The 19,002-nt window shown below is 46.5% G+C and overlaps 1 protein-coding gene across 4 annotated transcripts in view; it reads left to right on the top strand.

Annotated features, from left to right (window-relative positions):
- Positions 1-19,002, top strand: part of ANKS1A (ankyrin repeat and sterile alpha motif domain containing 1A) — a 209,618-nt gene that overhangs the window by 70,771 nt on the left and 119,845 nt on the right. For all 4 annotated transcript variants that reach the window (XM_082245969.1, XM_082245970.1, XM_082245968.1 and 1 more), the window contains one exon: positions 14,980-15,061. In XM_082245969.1, the coding sequence (XP_082102095.1) occupies positions 14,980-15,061 (82 nt within the window). The remainder of the gene's footprint in view (positions 1-14,979; positions 15,062-19,002) is intronic.

The following is a 19,002-nucleotide window of genomic DNA, read 5'->3' as shown; positions in this document are numbered from 1 at the left end:
CTGCAGCACGCACGCGTGAGTCGCTCTGCGGAACAGCACCACTTCACCACCAATAACTGGGCCTCCATGCGAGACCTGTGTGCCTTGTTGCGCTGTTTTGAGTACTCCACCAACATGGCCAGTGGCAATGACGCCGTTCTCAGCTTAACTATCCCACTTCTATGCCTCCTTGAAAAAACAATTCGGGCGATGATGGAAGAGGATGTGGCACAGGATGAGGAGGAGGAGGAGGATGAAGAGGTAACATTTCCAAGGCTTTCAGGGCAGTCATTCGCAAGGGGCTCCGAGGGTGGGTTCCTGCACACGCAAACGCCAGGGACGCAATTGTCCAGCAGGGGCACAGTTCTGGAGGATGAGGAGGATGAGGAGGAGGAGGAGCTGGAGGAGGAGATGGAACCATGTTCACAGCAGGGTGGCACCCAGGCCAGCTCATGGCCATCACTGGTGCGTGGCTGGGGGGATACAGAGGACACGGACGATACACCTCCCACAGAGGACAGCCTTTCGTCGCCTCTGGGCAGCCTGGCACACATGAGCGATTACATGCTGCAGTGTCTCCACAACGACCGCAGAGTTGCCCACATTCTAACTTGTGCTGATTACTGGGTGGCCACGCTGCTGGATCCCCGTTACAAGGACAACGTACCGTCCTTAATTCACTCACTGGAGCGCGATCGCAAGATGCGCGAGTACAAGCGCACGCTGGTAGACGCCATGCTGCTGGCATTCCCATCTGACAGCGGGGCCACAGTGGAAGCACAAGGCAGAGGAGGAGGAGGAGGAGGTCGCCAACGCAACCAGGGCACCGCCAGCACCTCAGAAGGCAGGGTTAGCATGGCCGAAATGTGGAAAAGCTTTGTCAGCACGCCACAACAAACAGCAGCACCAGCAGCTCAGATGGAACGTCTTAGCAGGAGGCAGCATTTTACCAACATGGTGGAGCAGTATGTGTGCACACGCCTACATGTAGTGAATGACGGGTCTGCCCCCTTCAACTTCTGGGTCTCCAAATTGGGCACATGGCCTGAGCTTGCCCTTTACGCCTTGGAGGTGCTGGCGTGCCCTGCAGCCAGTGTATTATCTGAACGGGTATTTAGCACGGCTGGGGGCGTTATAACAGACAAGCGCAGCCGCCTGTCCAGAGACAATGTGGACAAGCTCACGTTCATTAAAATGAACCAGGCATGGATCCCACGGGACTTTTCCGTACCTTATGCAGAATAGCAATGGATACCGACCTTACCCACCCATTGTTCCATTTTTGCTCTTTCTCACTCTTTTGGGGTGTACCCTCATTTAAAATTTTTGAAAAGAAGCAGTGTTGGCTACCTCGTCCTCCTCCTCAGGGCCAGATTAATGTAGGGGCTATTGGAGCTGCAGCTCCAGGCCCCTACCTTTTATATAGGCCCCGGGTTGGCCATATTCACTGTTACCGCTCTTCTGTCACTTGTAAACACAGAAGTCTGGCTTCTATGCTCGCTTCCCCAGGCAGCACCCTCAGAACCTCCCCACACAGCGTGAAGGCCGGACAAGGAGGGACAGTTGGCGATGCATGGATGTGTTTATGGGCTTCAGAGACAGCATCCCATGTTGAATTAGGCATGCATGGCTGCACCCTTCCTCCTCTGGGTGCATGGCAAGGCACGGCCCTTAAGGCCCTTCAAAATCCTCAGCACCAAGCCCATGATGCTGTTAATCCGGCCCTGGTCCTCCTCCACCGCCGCTTCCACCTACACCGCCCATAGGTGTGCGCAGCCTATTGCATTAAGGTGTGCACCCCAAAGTTGAAATACACATGCATGTGTTTGCCAGCAGGGAGAGTAATGTATCGGGGCCATGTACCTGTAGGCAAGGAGAAATAGAGCAGAGCAGGTCCCAGGGAGATCTTTCCCATCTCCTCACTGGCAATGCTATGTGCCCTAGGTGATTAGGGTGTGCCCAGGCACACCCAGCACACCCTGTGCGCACGCCTATGTCACCGCCACATCCACCACCACCTCAACCTCCCTCCTACTCCATATGGGCCTCGTCCTTCAGAGATGAAGAAGAACATTGTTTTATTTTTCTGTTTTTTTTTTTGTTGTTTTAAGTTATTTCCCTATCCACATTTGTTTGCAGAGCACTTGCCATGCTCTTAATTACGTTTTGCTGCCATTTGCAGCACTCTAGCCCTTTCCTTTGGTGTTTTAGAGCCATTTTAGTGCCTTAAAGTTCGGGTCCCCATTGACTTCAATGGGGTTCGGTGTCCGGGAAAAGTTCGGTAAAAGTCCGGGACACGGACCCGGACTTTTTTTTAAAGTTCGGCCGAACCCGTCGAACACGGACATCTAGGTGTTCGCTCAACCCTACTCATGGTTAGTGTTTGGCTGAAGCCATTTATTATCAATTAACTATGTTTACACTTTTGAATGGCTATTAAAGGTAACCATCCTCATCTGTGATCTGTTTGCTTGTAATTAGTGTGTGTATAAAAGGTCAATGAGTTTCTGGACTCCTGACAGACCCTTGCATCTTTCAGCCAGTGCTGCACTGACGTTTCTGGATTCTGAGTCATGGGGAAAGCAAAAAAATTGTTAAAAGAGTTGCGGGAAAAGGTAGTTGAACTGTATAAAATAGAAAAGAAATATAGATATAAAAAGATATTCAAGGAATTGAGAATGCCAATCAGCAGTGTTCAAACTCTAATCAAGAAGTGGAAAATGAGGAGCTCTGTTGAAACCAAACCATGGTCGGGTAGACCAACTAAGATTTCAGCCACAACTGCCAGGAAAATTGTTCGGGATGCAAAGAAAAACCCACAAATAACTTCAGATGAAATACAGGACTCTCTGAAAACCTATGGTGTGGCTGTTTTCAAGATGAACAATAAGGAGGCACTTGAAGAAAGATGGGCTGCATGGTCGAGTTGCCAGAAGAAAGTCATTACTATGCAAATGCCACAAAGTATCCCGCTTACAATACGCCAAACAGCACAGAGACAAGCCTCAAACCTTCTGGCACAAAGTCATTTTAAGTGATGAGACCAAAATTGAGCTTTTTGGCCAAAACCATAAACGCTTAATTTGGAGAGGAGTCAATGATGAAAGGTACACCATTACTACTGTGAAACATGGAGGTGGGTCACTGATGGTTTGGGGATGTGTGAGCTACAAAGGCACAGGAAATTTGGTCAGAATTGATGGCAGGATGAATGCAGTATGTTATCAAAAAAATACTGGAGAAAAACTTGCATTCATCAGCCCGGAAGCTGCGCATGGGACGTACTTGGACATTCCAACATGACAATGATCCTAAACATAAGGCTAAGTCGACCTGTCATTGGCTACAGCAGAATAAAGTGGAGGTCCTGGAATGGTCATCTTAGTCTCCTGACCTCAATATCATTGAGCCACTCTGGGGAGATCTCAAATGTGCAGTTCATGCAAGACAGCCCAAGAATTTACAGGAACTGGAGGCTTTTTGCCAGGAAGAATGGGCAGCTTTACCATCTGAGAAGATAAAGAGCCTCATCCACAAATACCACAAAAGACTTCAAGCTGTCATTGTTTTTAAAGGGGGCAATACACGGTATTAAGAACTTGGTGTTAAAGGGGGCAATACATTGTGTTAAAAACTAGGGTATGTAAACTTTTGATCAGTTGACTATGTAACTATGTAACTATGTAAGGGTCATTTGGGTAGTTTCTGTTTTCATTTTGATTTAAAGAGTAAACACTGTTGGTTGATAATAAATGGCTTTAGCCAAACACTAACCATGAGTGAAAGAAACGTTTTTCGGTTATTCATATTCTCTGAAAAATGGCCAAGAAATTGTAAATTCTGCCAGGGTATGTAAACTTATGAGCACAACTGTATCAAGATTGAAGCTGAAGGGTAGATTTTTGAACCTTTTAGATGGTGTATTGGATGTATTTGCATTTCATTTGCATTTTGCTTTGCAAAAGACCGTTGTTATGGATCTTACGTCACTTTCCACATTTTGTCAAAGTGGCACATAATTGTGAAGTGATAAAGAAAATGATAAATGTTTTTCAAAATTTTTTACAAATATATGAAAAGTGTGGAGTACTTTTGTATTCAGCCCCGCTGAGTCAATACTGTAGAACCACGTTTCACTGCAATTACAGCTGCAAGTCTTTATGGATATGTCTACCAGCTTTGCACATCTAGAGAGTGAAATATTTGCCCATTCTTTGCAAAATAACTCGAGCTCTGTCAGACTGGATGAAGAGCGTTTGAACAACAATTTTCGAGTCTTGCCAAAGATTCTCAATTGGATTTAGGTCTGGCCTTTGGCTGGGCCATTCTAACACATGAATATGCTTTGATCTAAACCATTCCATTGTACTTCTGGCTGTATGTTTAGGGTTGTTGTCCTGCTGGAAGGAGAACCTTCACCCCAGTTTCCAGTCTTTTGCAGACTCTAACAGGTTTTCTTCTGAGATTGCCCTGTATTTGGCTCCATCCATCTTCCCATCAACTCTGACCAGCTTCCCTGTCCCTGTTGAAGAAAAGCATCCCTACAACATGATGCTGCCACCATCATGTTTCGCGGTGGGGATGGTGTTTTCAGGGTGATGTGCAGGGTTAGTTTTCCTTCACACATAGCATTTTGCTTTTTGGCCAAAAAATCAAATTTTGGTCTCATCTGACCAGAGCACATTCTTCCACGTTTGCTGTGTCCCCCACATGGCTTCTCGCAAACTGCAAACAGGACTTCTCTACGGCTTTTTCAACAATGGCTTTCTTTTTGCCACTCTTCCAACAGGCCAGATTTGTGGAGTGCACAACTAATAGTTGTACTGTGGACAGATTCTCCCACCTGAGCTGTGGATCTCTGCAGCTCCTCTAGAGTTACCTTGGCTGCTTCTCTGATTAATGCTCTCCTTGGCTGGCCTGTCAGTTTAGAGGGGCAGCCATGTCTTGGTAGGTTTGCAGTTGTGCCATACTCTTTCCATTTGCGGGTGATTTAACAGTGCTTCGTGAGATGTTCAACGCTTGGGATATTTTTTTTATAACCTAACCCTGCTTTAAACTTCTCCACAACTTTATCCCTGGTGTGTTCCTTGGCCTTCATGATGCTGTTTGTGCACTGAGGTTCTTTAACAAACCTCTGAGGGCTTCACAGAACAGCTGTATTTGTACTGAGATTAAATTACACACAGATGGACTCTATTTACTTATTAGATGACTTCTGAAGGCAATTGGTTCTACTTTAGTTAGGGGTATCAGAGTAAAGGGGGCTGAATACAAATTTACAGCAAGCCATTTATCATTTTCCTTCCACTTCACAATTATGTGCCACATAAAATACATTTACGCTTTTGGTTGTAATATGACAAAATGTGGAAAACAAGGGGTTTGCATACTTTTTCAAAGCACTGTATGTCTGTGTGTTTTTAACCTTAAAAAGTCTCCATGCCACAAGGCATCATTGTCTTGTCGGTAACTGGCAAACTTCACAGAACATTTATTGGGCAGAAATGTTTTTTATGATTTAAGAGTTGCCATATTCAAAGGTTAAAGTCTAACTAAAGACAAAACCTTTTTTTTTTTTTTTGTGTTGAATAGAGTGGAGCGGGATTAGAATACCTGTCAGTTTTCATTGCTGTCTGTCACCCCAATATAGAGATTCACCCTCTCTATTTTTCCTGTTTACCATTATCATGATGATTGAAAGTATAAGAAAATCCCACATTATGGGTCCCCTGGAAATATATAGAGGGAGTAGTCTTCCAGTGGGGACACTAGTTCTGGTACCCTGGGGGGTCCCCAAGAAATTCTTTTAATTTGCAGGGATTTCCTCACTCCCCGCTATGGGACAGGGAGTGAAGGGAAATCTCCCCAATGGCACATATATGGTGAAAAAAATAAAAATCTGACAGGGGTTATAACCCTACCTTACTCTATCCAATATGAAAAAAAAGTTTTGCCTATAGTTTTTAGGTTAAAAAAAAAAAGGCTTCAAAGGGAGTTGTCATTGTATTCATTCCAGATTTTTATTTTTTTTTTGGTTCATGATTTTATATGTGCTTTTACCGCTTCAATACTGGGCACTTTCACCCCCTTCCTGCCCAGGCCAATGAATGCAACACTGTACCCAAATGAAATTTTTATCAGTTTTCATTTTTTCACACAAATAGAGCTTTCTTTTGGTGGTATTTAATCACCACTAGGTTTTTTTATTTTTTGTTAAAAAAAATAAGAAAAAGACTGTAAAGTTGGAAAAAAAAAGTTTCTTAGTTTCTGTCAGAAAATTTTCTCAAGTGATTTTTCTCCTTCACTGATGTGTGCTAATGAGAAAGGCACTGATAGGATGCACTGATGAGGTGGCACTGATATGGGGCACTAATAAGCAGTACTGATGGGCACAGATTGGCATCACAAATGTTCACTGACTGGCATTACTGCTGGGGCTGCACTGATTATCAGGGCACTGATGATCAGTGCCCTGATTACCTGTACAGGTCTCCCCTAGGGGGAGATGCCGCTGATCGGCTCCCCTCTCCTTACACTCTGTCAGTGCGAGGCGAGGAGTGCCGATAAACGTCACTCCCTTGTTTACATGTGACCAGCTGGGATTGGACACAGCCGTTCACATGGGTAAAGAGCTGCTTCAAGAGTGGTGACACTGTAGCCACGTCATATGACGTCCTTCCAGAATGAGAGGGGATACCGCCCACCGTCATTTTACTATACGGAGGGTGGGAGGTGGTTAAAGCAGCATGAAACCCAAAAGCAAACATTTATTAAATTGCAGCTTACCAATGCTTTAGATGTGATGGCTGTATTCGTTTCCTTTTTCATCTGGTGATCCAGCCAGCAAGTCTATTGTTTTTCACAGCACAAACTCTCCAGCAAAATGTATCAGTGTATATAGATGAGACAAACCACTTAACATAGGCAGGGATGATTAACCACTTCAGCTCTGGAAGGTTTTCCCCCGTAAATGACCGGGCCATTCTTGGTGATACGGCACTGTGTTGCTTTAACTGACAATTGTGCGGTCGTGTGACGCTGTACCCAAATGAAATTGATGTCTCCCCCCTGCCCCCCCAACCAAATAGCTTTCTTTTGGTGGTATTTGATCACTTCTGCGGTTTTTATTTTTTTAGGACCTATTTCCTTGCTGGGATCTTTGGTTCTAGCAACATTTTTTAAATAGAAGTTTTTTTTCTCCTGGATTTTTTTTCTGTGAGATCTACTATCAACTGCCAGATTGGACGACGGGCTGGATAATCTAGATCCAGTGGTAACCCCAGTCTGGCCAGTGAGCACGCAGGCCTCAGCTGTACGCTAGGTCGGCCGCAACATGGCCCCATTGGACGGGGGCTGACCTGTGAGTTATATGCCTCGCTAGGTTGCATATGACCGGGTCTCGGCCATAGTAGTAGCGTTCCTCCTTTGCAGACAGCCCTCCCATTTCGATTGAGAGGGGTTCTGTCTGGAGTGGTGCCCGCTTGGTTCCTGATATGGTGAGTAGCTGTTCCCCCCTCTCCCCCTGGAGGGTTTTGGGGTGTACGTGGGCCCCTCTTTGGGATGGTCAGACCCCTGGGTTCCTCTCTTTCCCTCAGGCACCCCCTCATGCCAAGTTCCTCATCCTGCCCCCCCCCCCCCAGGTTTGGGCTATTTGGGTGGTCTGCCCTTTTTTCTGGGATGGGGGCAGGGCGCTAACTAGCGACAGGGGCTAGGGAAATGCACCGCCGGCGACCAGACGATCAATTGTGCGGAGGGAGGGGTGTTGTACCTGGTGGGGGCTCCTGCTAGGGCCCCCCGTCCTGCCTGAATCTGTCCTTGAGGACTTGTCTCCCTCCTTGGTCCCTCTAAGCCTCGTGGTGCCTCATGGGGCTGCCATTTTGTTGTGGCCTGTATATTTTTATACTCAGCAGCCATGTTTGTGTAGTCTGGCGGCAATTTTTTTGTGGTTTGCTATTGGAAATAGTGGCAGCCATGACAGTGGAGCCCTGTGGGTGGCGTTTTCGGTGATAGGAGCCCCTCCTCATCCCCTGGTGCTAACTCCTTGATCATTTTGCTTCCTGATTGCTGTACATGTAGTGCAGAGTTTCCTGGTGACTGTAGGTGCCTGTTTCTGTGCGTGATGAGTCGGGGGGGTCCTCTCCCTCTCTGCTGAGGATCGTTTGGTGCATTGTGCCTGGCGACCGGGTGGTGCTGCCACGCGGTGGGGGTTGTCCCTTAGCAGTGTTTCACACTTTTTGTGGGGTCCCCCTGGTGACTTATGGAGTCTTTGGACTACATTTCCCCACCTGATCCCCTTTCTAAGGCTGCAGGGCCCTCTGGGTCCCAACCATGCACTGACAGCGGTCCTGGAGTCGCTTGTGTCCCAGGTGGAGGTGGTTTGCGGGTGATGGGCTAGCAAAAAAGCGCCCCCTGCCATCCCCTGCTAGATCTGCAACGATGCACCTGGAATCCTCGGATAGTGAGGATGATTACTCCACGTCTGCGACTGGGCATGAAAAGGTGCTGGTGGATGCACTGTTTGTATCTGTGCATCGTGAGACTCTGAAGATGGAGGATGCATCTGAATCTGCAACGGAGGCGCAGGTGCTCTTTGGCACTGGCATGCAATCCAAAGCGGCAAAGGGGTTTCCTATCCCTGCCTATATTGATAGAATTGTCCCCCCAAGGGGGCTCCTACACTGTGACCTGGAGGGGGGAACAGCTCCCCCCTGCCTTTGTCTGAGATGGCAGACCAGCTGGTCCAGGGGCTGCAGTTTATCTGTGATGCCTCTTTTGAATGCGGCTCCCCTGATGGCTCGCCTCTGTTTTGGCAGTGGTCCTTCAGCGTGTTTTTTGGCTCAAGTGCTGGTCTGCGGATCAGACTTCAAAAAAGGCCTTAACTGATCTTCCTTTTCAAGGAGACCGCCTGTTTGGAGCTACCCTGGATGACATCATTACCCCCCTGGTGGTATTCCTGAGTGTGGCTCGGGGTTAACTTTCAGTACCAAAAGCGGTAACCCCGAGCCACACTCGGGATTACCCCAGAATGTTACTCACCTTCCCTGCGATTCCCCCCCCGGCGTCCTCACACTCTCTCCCCACTCTGTGCACGGCCGAGTGCCGGCACTTCCGGTTCCCTTCCCTGCAAGCGTTGCGACGCAGGGGGGTGGAACTGGCAGCAAATTCAAAAGTGTAAATACAGAAATTACATGATACAAAGCTGTGATCCTAATGGATTACACTGTATCATGCCATTTCAGTACAGGATTGCACCTGGTGACTTTTCCAGTGCCCTGCCTGTGCTTTTTCAGGCGGTGCGTCTGTACAGGCCGGGGCTGCGGCGCGCTGTGATAGGTAAAGTCTCCCCGGCCTGGATGTGACGTCAGCTGCCGGGAGAGGAAGCGGGCGGTGCGTCTGTACAGGCCAGGGGCTGTGATAGGATAGGTGCCTATCCTATCACAGCCCCTGGCCTGTACAGACGCACCGCCCGCTTCCTCTCCCGGCAGCTGACGTCGCATCCAGGCCGGGGAGACTTTACCTATCACAGCGCGCCGCAGCCCCGGTGTTCTAAAATTTTCTCGGACCCGTGAAAAAATCGGACCTCGTCACTTCCGGTGATGGGAGTCTCAAGTGCGCATGCGCACAAGACATTATCTTGGTTTGGTAAACTTATAACACCTAGCGGGCAGTTGAATGAGAGGAGGCGGGGCTGAGGTGGGACGGAAGACACCGCCGCGTCATCTGCAGAGCTGAATAGAGGAGGCGGGACGGAGGTGCGGCCGTGTAATAAATGCAGGACTTTAGCGACTCCTTGTTTTATTATCTTTAGCAATTATCGTATTATTTATCCTTAGGATTTCATAACATTTAGTATTTCTATAATACAAAATAAGAAATACTAAATGTAATGAAATCCTAAGGATAAATAATACGATAATTACTAAAGATAATAAAACAGAAGGAGTCGCTTAAGCCCTGCATTTATTACACGGCCGCACCTCCATCCCGCCTCCTCCGCCAGCTCTGCATATGTGCCTCTGTCCCTAATGTCTCGATGACGCGGCGGTGTCCTCCGTCGCACCTCAGCCCCGCCTCCTCTCAATCAGCTGTCCGCTCTCTGTTATTATTTTTCCAAACCTCGAAAAATGTCTTCTGCGCATGCGCACGGACGACTCCTATCAGCTGTTTTGTGATGCTCTGTCACCGGAAGTGACGAGGTCCGATTTTTTTATTCATGGGTCCGACAAAATTTTACAACACCGGCCTGTACAGACGCACCGCCCGCCCCGCAGCTGACGTCACATCCAGGCCGGGGAGACTGTACCTATCACAGCGCACCGCAGCCCCGGCCTGTACAGACGCACCGCCCGCCCCGCAGCTGACGTCACATCCAGGCGCGGCGGTGGTCCGTTACTGGGGAGTTCGGTGGCTGCACAAGGCAGAAAAAGTATTGTAGAAAAAACTAGTTTGAAAAAATTGTTTCAAAGTCAAATTAAAAAAGGTGGCCGGTTACTGTGGACTCGTTCTCTGGACTGTACCTATCACAGCGCAGCCCCTGTACAGATGCACCGCCCGCAGCTGACGTCGCATCCAGGCGCGGCGGTGGTCCGTCAGAGTCAGACACACATATACAGCGCTTCCCCTTCTCCTCAATCCTCCCTCCAGACTCTGCAGTCATTTTTTAAGTGCATTGGAAAAAAAAACGAAAATCGAATCGAAACTCGAATTTTTCTTTAAAAATCAAAGAATTTTTTTTAGGCAAAATCGCCCAGCCCTACCCTCTGGACTTGTATGCGGGTACTGGGCCTTATGTTGTCTACGGTTCCGTTGGCACAGTTCCATACGAGGTCCCTGCAAAGGGAAACTCTGACCAAAGGGGACAAGACTCCGCAGTCTCTGGACAATCAGATCCGACTGAGTCGGGTGAAGGAGGAGTCCCTGGTATGGTGGCTTCGTTCTCCGGCGCTTTGGCTGGGAAAATCCTTCCTCCCCTTGTATTGGACAGTGGTCACCATGGATGCAAGCCTGTCCAGCTGGGGAGGTGTCCTCGGCAAGCATTCTTCTCAGGGGATCTGGGCGCTGGATATGTCCAGACTCCCGATCAATGTCTTGGAACTCCGAGCAATCAGAATGTGTCTGAATCATTGGACAGATCGTCTTCAAGGTTGTCCAGTGCGCATTCAATTGGACAATGCCTCGGTCATGGCTTATGTCAATCACCAAGGGGGCACAAGAAGTATTCTGGTGGCTTTGGAGGTAGCCGGCATTCTAAGGTTCATTCCAGCCCTCTCCGCCGTGCGCATTCCCAGGAAAATTTAAAAATTTGGAAAACTGGCAGGCCGATTACCTCAGTCGGCAGGCGTTGAACAACAGGGAGTGGTCCTTTCATCCGGAGGTGTTTCATCAGCTGTATCTCCGGTGGGGCACCCCCGAGGTGGATCTGTTGGCGTCTTGGCTCAACAGAAAGGTGCAGAGGTTTGTGGCTCTGTCAAGAAATACTCTGGTGAACGCTGGTGGCCGCGTGGGGTCAGTATCATCTGATTTACGCCTTCCCTCCTCTCAAGCTTCTATCAAGACTTCTATGCAGGATCGCGGTAAAAGGGAATTCCCGTCATCTTAGTGGCTCCGGACTGGCCTCGCCTGGCTTGGTACGCCAATCTGGTGCGGCTGGTCGCCGACGTTACTTGGCAGCTTCCTATCAGGGAGGATCTGCTGTCCCAAGGACCGATCTTCCATCCTGCTTTACAGTCGCAGGCTTTGACGGCTTGGCTGTTGAGCGCCAGGTGCTAAAGGATAGGGGTTTATCAGAGTCAGGGATTCCTACACTGTTGAAAACTAGGAAGATGTACCATCGTACGTGCAAGACGTACATTGCGTGGTGGGAGTCTCTTGGGGTTCTTTCTTGCTCCTTCTTGGTGGATGAAATATTAACCTACCTTCAACGGGGGGTTGAACAAAAATTGGCCTTGAGTACCATCAAGGGCCAGGTGTCGGCTTTGGCTGTTTTCTTCCAGCGACCTTTGGCCCCACACTCCCTGGTGCGTACCATTTTCTTCAGGGTGTCTGATGTTTGGTTCCTCCAGTGCGGGCTTCGTTGCCACCTTGGGATCTTAATTTTGTGCTTTCAGCTCTACAGAAGCCTCCCTTTTGGAAATCTTCAGAATTACTGCTTACGCTGTCCCAGAAGGTGGCCTTTTTAGGGGCTATCACCTCTGTGTGCAGGGTGTCGGAACTGGCTGCGTTATCCTGACGTTCACCTTACCTGGTGATTCACAGGGTTAAGGTGGTTCTTCACCCCTGTCCGTCATTCCTTCCAAAGGTTGTCTCTGATTTTCATTTGAATGAAGACATTGTGTTGCCTTCCCTGTGCTCCAGGCCTAAACATCCGAAGGAAATTGCCTTGCATGCCTTGGATGTGGTCTGGGCAATTAGGGTGTACCTGGCAGCTACAGAGTTTTTTAGGAAGTCAGACTTTTTGCTCACGGATGGACCTCGAAACGGGTTGCCTGCTTTCTCTGTGACCATTTTCAGATGGTGGTTCAGGCCTATTCCATCAGTTAGTTTCCTCCTTTCCCTGTCAAGGCACATTCTTAAAGGGCGCTTAGTGCCTCCTGGGCTTTCTGTCGTTGGGCGTCAGTGATGCAGGTTAGTAAGGCAGCCACCTGGTCGTCAGTGCACACATTTACACTTTTACAAAGTTTTATGAAGTGGATGTGTTTGGCATCTGGGGATGCTTCTTTTGGCTGCACGGTTTTGCAGACTGCTGTTTAAGAGGACGTGATCCTCTTTGAGGGTGTGTTATTTTCAGGTGGGCTTCAGTTGTTTGGTTGAGCTCCTGTTGCCTGGTTGGCTAATGTTTAGCCTTGGGAATTTTTTTGTTGTTCCCATCCCTCATGTTTAACATTGCTTTGGGACGTCCCAATGGTCATGAATATCAGGAACTGTGTCCATCAATGAACAAAAGAGAAAATGGGATTTTTGACTTACCGTAAAATCCATTTTTTCTGATGTTCATTGATGGACACAGCACCCGCCCCTCTGTGGAGTTAAAATTCTCCTGACACTGCTTGTAACAAAACTGAGTGCCTATAGCAGAGAGAGGGAGTATATCACCTGGGACTGCCTATTGGTGTAGCCAGAATTATTTTTTGCCTAGTGTCCTACTCCTGTAGGGGGCAGTAAAACCCAATGGTTATGAATATCCGGGTGAGTGTCCGTCAGTGAACATCCGAGAAATGGATTTTACGGTAAGTCAAACATCCCATTTTTTTACTTTCTGCTATAAAAAACATTTCCATTAAAAAAAAATTTAAATCAAATTTTTTCATCAATTTAGGCCAATATGTATTCTGCTACATATTTTTGGTAAAAAATATCCTAATAAGTGTATATTGATTGGTTTGCGCAACAGTTAAAGCATCTACAAACTATGGGATACATTTATGACTTTTTTTTTTTTTTTTTTCTTGTTTTTACTAGTAATGGTGGCGATCAGCGATTTGTAGCTGGACTGCGACATTGCAGCAGACAAATTTGACACGAAGGGACACTTTTTGGGGACCAGTGACACCAATACAGTGATCAGTGCTAAAAAAAATGCACTGTTACTGTGTAAATTACACTGGCAGGGAAGGAGTTAACACTAGGGGCAAGTGTCGGTTAAGTGTGCTCCTAGGGAGTGCTTTCTAACTGTACTGGGAGTGAATGTACTAGAGGAAAAGAGAGATCTGTGTTTCAGCTTAGCACCCCCAAAAACCTGTGCACAAAATCATGTACATGTATGCGATTTTGCACAGCCGGGCCGCCTTACTGCAGTATGTATGCGGCAGGCGGTCCGGAAGTGGTTAAAATTATCAGGTTTTTTTTCTTGGCAAGACCTTTATCCCAAAAGGAAAAAAAAAACAGTTTGCTTTACCTGATTAAGTTTATGCTGGAGTTTGGCTTCATTTAGCTAATACATTTAACACTACCCCCCCTCCCCCTGACTGGCAATGCTGCTGTCTGCTGTGCTTTCTAGGCTCATTCCTCCAGGGTGTAGTCTCGCTAATACTGTAGGTGTGTTACTGGGCGGGCCACCAGGTGACAACGCAGGAAAAAGCCAAAGAAAATAAAATTGATACAGCTACCACATCTAATGATTAGTAAGCTGAAGTAGAATACTTTTTTGCTTTAGGGTCTAATACTGCTTTAATTCATGTCTAGGTAGCTATTTGAAAAGATGTTTATAGTTTTTGTCAACTGCTTATGAGCCACTCGAAAATATACATTTCATACTACTTACTGATTCCTATGTAAGTTGCAGCTTGTAATTCAGATGCTATGGGCAGTACATTTATATTACAACAGAACCACATTTATAAATAAAGGAAGGTGAATTGGTGTTAGAGCATTCATGACCTTAGGAGAGTGCTTTTTTGCAGCAAAATTCTTGCTGAAATCAGTGCCATTTTGGAAGCTTTTTCAAGCAACTCTTCTTGCTCTGCAGCACTCTCCCATCACTGTTTTTAAATCCCTTGCATGGATAGTACAAAGCCTTATTGCTAAAACACCAGGGAAGCTGATACCAGATTAGCTGGCTCTACTGTTGAGGGAGAGTTAAGTACGTCATCGCTGCATAAGACCTTGCAAAATTCCAGCATCTGCCCAGCTTTGAGAACCGAGTACGAGGATTGCTGGCGAAATAGTCAGTGCTGCATTATAGAAGTGCACATAATTACTAATGTGCTGCTTTCCTTTGGTGATAAGAGAAAGGAAAGTAATTATTAGCTACATTTTCAAGTTACCTACCTACACTGCCGTGTACGTTTCTGGTTTAACATTGAAGTTTAGTTAAGTCTAGATTGTCATTCTGTAATGTCATCGTGAGAAGGTGGGAAAAGTGAAATTAAATGATTATCTAACGATATCTGTTATACATGCCTTTTGAAGAACTTTTTTATTGCATTTACAGTAACTGTCAAACTAGCATGCACAAAACCCTGGGCAATTTCACTTTTTTTTTTTCTTCTGTTTTTCCACAAGGCTCTTGGTCATGTTAGTCGGGAAGAAGAGAACCCCTATGAGCTCCTGCTTACTGCTGAGACCAAAAAACCTGATGATCAAGGTGGAGTAAATTCTCATCCTTAGTTAAAAATATTAATAACAAAGTAGCAGCAGTGCAAATGCTATCTTTACACAGTTCAGTACTTTTATCGGTTCATTGACAACTTGAGTTTGGCATTTTTTTCTTTTTTTCATTTGCTGAAGTTGCTAAAGATCTTGGTATACAACTATGGTAAACAGACTGTTGCAATTAGGGCTTGTTTACACTGGCTTCATCCTTTTTAAAGCAGTCTATCAGTGGATCACTTTTCAGGGTATGTTTGACATGGTGATGAGGTGTTTCCTCCTCACCTACTGTTTTTACCCTTAAAGTGGTCGTAAAGGTTGTGTTTTTTTTCATTTATTTTTTTATTATTAAAACTTGTCCTACTCACCTGCTCTGTGCAATGAGTTGGATGCCCCCACAGCAAGCAGCTTGCTTTGGGGGCACACGAAGCAGAGTCACAGCTCCCTGTGTCGAGCCGAGTCACAGTTCCCTGTGTCTGTTAAGCCACGGAGCCCTGACCTGTCCCCACCCCCTCTCTTTCCTGATTCACTAGCTGATTTTGATTGACCGCAGCGGGAGCCAACTGTGCCGGTGCTGTGTCTCAGCCCATCAGGGGGGAGAATCTCGGATGGCTGAGATACTCGTGGACATCGCTGGACAGAGAAGGTCCTCAGGTAAGTATTAGGAGGGGGCTAAGGGGGGGGGGTGGGCTGCTGCACACAGAAGGCTTTTTATCTTAATGCATAGAATGCATAAAGATAAAAAAAAACCTTCTGACTTTACAACTCCTTTTAAAGTGTAACTAAATGCAAAACTTTGGTTTGGATAGAGTGGACATGGATTAGAGCACCTGTCCCTTTTTTATTGTGGTTTGTGTTCCAGTTACAGGGATTTACCTTTCCAAGTTGTCCTGATTACGGTTATCAAAAGTGAAAGAAAGTCCTGAATTTTGGGTTATTATTCTTATACAGGTTTTGTATAGCGCCAACAGTTTGCGCAACACTTTCGAACATGAGGGCGGACTGTACCATTACAATACAATTCAATACAGGAGGAATCAGAGGGCTCTGCTTGTTAGAGCTTACAATCTAGGGTTGACACCAGAACAGTAATGGAGGGGGAATCTTCCAATGGGGACACAAGTTCTGTTGACCCATGTGACACCCTGGGGTTCCCCCACTTTGTAGGGATTTTTATTTCACAGGAAGTGAAGGTAGTAAATTTTCTCCAACAGCATACAGGTGGCAAAAAAAACCTGACCGGGGATATAACCCTCTCGTACTCTCTAAAATAGGGGAAAAAAGTTTTGCTTTATGCCCCGTACACACGTGCAGATTGTCGGCCGACGACCGATCGGCCGATTGTAGGCTTGTTAGTATGATGCTGCCGACAGCGCACTTTCGTGCCAACAGAATCTGTCGTGCAAGCATTAAAATTTTTGTATGCCGACACCAGAACGGCCGATTGTTCGCCAGTCAGTACAGATTTCGGCCGACAGACAGCAGATTTGCAAGACTGGGCATGCTCAGAAAAGAAAAAACACAGGGAAAGTTAACCATCACATGACATCACTTCTGCAGTCGGCTGTTGTTGGCCGACAAAATTCATGTGCAGTCTTTTGCACTTTTCAACAGACACGACAGCCCTCGGACAAAAGACGGCCCATCGTTCGGCCGACGATCGGTACGTGTGTACGAGGCATTAGTGACATTTTAATCTCCTCCCACCCGGCCACTGCACATATACGCCCGGGTGGGAGTTTCCTCCTTCTGAGTGGACGTTCCTGAACGTCCTTCAAAAGGACCGAGATCCTGCGGCTGCGTGCCTGCGCAGCTGCGTGATCCCAATGTGTCTGTGTCCCCCAGACACAGTGCAACACCGCTCGGCAGGAGGGCTCTGTGAGTGGCCCTCCTGATCACATGACTGCTGTGTCCAATCACAGCCATCATGTAATGTAAACACAGACGTTATAAAGGCGATCAGCTCTGCTTCTCCTCACACAGAGCCGTCTGTGATCTGGCACATCTGTCCGTGATAATCAGGCGCACATCTGCCACATTGGTCTGGGGTCATCTGCCACATTGGTCTGGGGGTCATCTGCCACATTGGTCTGGAGTCATCTGCCGCATTGGTCTGGGGTCATCTGCCACATCCCAGTGATCAACATCTGTCACACATCTGTCCCAGGAATCCTCTGCGCACATCCCAGTGACCAACTGCCACATCCCAGTGATCAACATCTGTCCTACATCTCTCCCAGGAATCATCTGCGCAAATCTGTCCACATGGCAAAAATGATCCAGGGCCTTCAAAAATGTGATAGGTACTCAGGAAATGAAATGTATAATGTATGCCTTTTGAACGCCTGGCGGTGCTACTTGGATGTTGGGCCTCTTTATGTGGCCATGCTGTGTAAAGGTCTTATACGTGGTATCGCCGTACTCAGGATGAGTAGCAGAATGTATTTTGGGGTGTAATTTTTGCTATGTACATGCTATGTGTTAGAAAAATTGGGTCATTTTGTGGATAATTCTATTGTCCTGGTGCTCCAGGGTCTTTAAAATGGAATAGGTACTCAGGAAATGAAATGTGTAATTTTTGCCTTTAGAACGCCTGACGGTGCTACTTGGATGTTAGGCCTCTGTATGTGGCCAGGCTGTGGAAAAGTCTCACATATGTGGTATTGCCATACTCAGGAGGAGTATCCGAATATATTTTGGGATGAAATTGCAAGTTTGTTTATGCCATGTGTAAGAAAGAACTTGTTACTATGACAATTTTGTGGGGAAAATAGAAATTCTTAATTACCCAAACTATTGTGGGCAAAACATTGCAACTTCAAAAAACTCACTATGCCTCTTACCAAATACTTTGGACTTTCATAGTTGCAAAAAGGGGGCATTTGGGGGGTATTTGTACTGTCCTGACATTTTAGGGCCTCAAGAAATGAGCTAGGTAGCCAGTACATCAGGATTGATCAATTTTCAATGATACGTAGCCTAGCTTGTAGACTCTCTAACATTCACACAAACCAATTATCATACACTTATCAGCTTTTTTTTTTTTCAAAGACATGTAACAGAATACATCCTGGCCTAAAATTATGACGAAACTTGTTTTTTCTTTCGTTAAAAGATGGACACAGTACTCCATAAATCATAACTAGTGGGCTATATTGCTCCTCCAGGAGGAGGACTAGGCAGTAGGGATCGACCGCTATCCTTTTTTCGTTGCCAATACCGATATTTTGGCCATTGGTTGTCCGTATCTGCCGATATGAGCCGAAATTTTGAACATTTAAAGTTTTACAAAATAAACACAATTCTCAACACAAATCTGTTACTGGACATGTTAATGTTTATTACCATTTTTAACATTAAGGGCTCGTTCTTCATACCTTAACTGCATGAAAACTGATAGGAAACCGCACTTGCAGGAGCATCAGTTTCACATCATCTGATTGTGAATGATGCATAAACCGCTGCAGTAGTGCAATCAATGCAGTCATTTTAAATCACTACTGCAGTCAGTGCAAAACTGCTAGAAAAAAAAAGCTAGACAAACAGACAGTGGATTGGAGTCAGTGGACTACCGCTGCAGTTGTGCACTCACTGCAATGATTTTAAATCGCTAACTGCAGTCAGTGAAAAACTGCTAGAAAAAAAGCTAGACGGTGGGGAGTCAGTGGACTACTGCTGCAGTAGTACACTCACTCACTGCAGTAATTTTAAATCACTACTGCAGTGACTGCAATGCAGTAGTGATTTAAAATTATGGCAGCAGTGAGTGGCACACTACTCAGCAGTAGTCCAATGACTCCAATCCACTGTCTAGCTTTTTTTCTAGCAGTTTTGCAGTGCAAAAACTGCTAGGAAAAAAATCTAGACAAAAGCTAGACAGTGGAATGGATTGGAGTGGATACTAGTACTATACTACTATAATTTCAATACTGCCAG

The sequence above is a fragment of the Pelophylax lessonae genome, assembly GCF_965119305.1.
Source record: "Pelophylax lessonae genome assembly, chromosome: 2".
In the NCBI taxonomy this organism is placed as follows: Eukaryota; Metazoa; Chordata; class Amphibia; order Anura; family Ranidae; genus Pelophylax; species Pelophylax lessonae.
Note: the sequence above shows the minus strand (reverse complement) of the source record. Positions and strands in the feature narration are given on the sequence as shown.